General features: G+C 57.2%; 1 protein-coding gene across 4 annotated transcripts in view; it reads right to left on the reverse strand.

Annotated features, from left to right (window-relative positions):
- The window catches only part of MPP2 (MAGUK p55 scaffold protein 2), a 24,718-nt gene that overhangs the window by 5,770 nt on the left and 17,747 nt on the right, over nucleotides 1–1,201 (reverse strand). For all 4 annotated transcript variants that reach the window (XM_007455089.1, XM_007455088.1, XM_007455087.1 and 1 more), the window contains one exon: nucleotides 115–267. Coding sequence is in view for 3 of the 4 variants with exons in the window: in XM_007455088.1 (XP_007455150.1) it covers nucleotides 115–267 (153 nt within the window). In the remaining variant the exon portion in view is untranslated. The remainder of the gene's footprint in view (nucleotides 1–114; nucleotides 268–1,201) is intronic.

A 1,201-nucleotide genomic window follows, 5' to 3' on the forward strand; every position in this document is an offset into this window, starting at 1 on the left:
GGGGGGGGGGGGGAAGAGAAGGGACCATGGGGGCAGTGCCCTGAGGTCCCTTCCCACCCCAGTTCTAACTTCCTGCCGGCGCCACCCCCCCAGCAGCCCGGGAGAGGACAAAACCTGGAAGTGGGGCTCCTGGAGGATGCGGGCCAGCTCAGCCGCCGCGCTGCTCTGCTCGGCCAGCCGCGCCAGGTCCCGTAGGATCTCCCGCACCAGCTCCAGGTTGTTGTCCCGCACGGCCTCCAGCTTCGTCTCCTCCAGCCGCTCATGGGCCTGGGGGTGGGGGCGGAACAGGTGAAACTTGACGCTTCCCCAAGATCCCTGGGGTACCAAACAGTGCCCCACCACCACCAGCTCCCAGGCATCTTCCCACCCCCAAATGCTGACTTTAGACCCCATCCACAGCACTGCTCCTGGTATCAGTCTCCGAGCCTCACTCACTCAGACACAATCACACTCACACGTGCGCACAGGTGCCTTGCTTTCTCCTTTCTCCCCCAAAACAGTGACTGGGACTCAGCTTAGGGAAGAGAGAATCCAAAGGATAAAATTTCATTTCCATCTCTTGCCACAGAGGACCATTAAAATCATCAAACTCAAAAAAAAAAAAAAAATCATCAAACTCTCCAGCATCCAGAACCCTAGAAGCATCTGAGTTCAAGGACAGCTTCTCCCACCCAACATCATGGTTGGGTGGGGTCTTGGACACCCTGTAGTCCAGATTAAGGAAGCTAGGGAAGTGGAGTAGCTTGCCCAAGGTCACAGGGACTCCAAGCCTTGAGCCCAATGCTCCCAGTGAAGAAGGGGACAAGATATCAGTACATGGTACCAGGAGAAAGTCCTGCGCCTCCTTGTTGCTCTACTGACTCCGGGCTCCAGGACAATGAGCAGGGGCTCCATGACAAGGTGCTCCGAAAAGGGAAAAGGAAGCCTTTGCCAGTGACGAGCCCAGCGGGGAGAGATATGTTTATGTTAAGTGGGAAGAAAGGAGTCCCATTTCAGGGATATACATGCAGACTTCTTTTTCCCTCTGAATCATCTGAAAGATAGTTGCAGACAAAAAGTATTTCGCCGGGCTTCCCTGGTGGCGCAGTGGTTGGGAGTCCACCTGCCGATGCAGGGTACGCGGGTTCGTGCCCCGGTCCGGGAAGATCCCACATGGCCGCGGAGCGGCTGGGCCCGTGAGCCATGGCCGCTGAGCCTGCGC

Source organism: Lipotes vexillifer, unplaced genomic scaffold, assembly GCF_000442215.2.
Source record: "Lipotes vexillifer unplaced genomic scaffold, Lipotes_vexillifer_v1.1 scaffold1639, whole genome shotgun sequence".
NCBI lineage: Eukaryota > Metazoa > Chordata > Mammalia > Artiodactyla > Lipotidae > Lipotes > Lipotes vexillifer.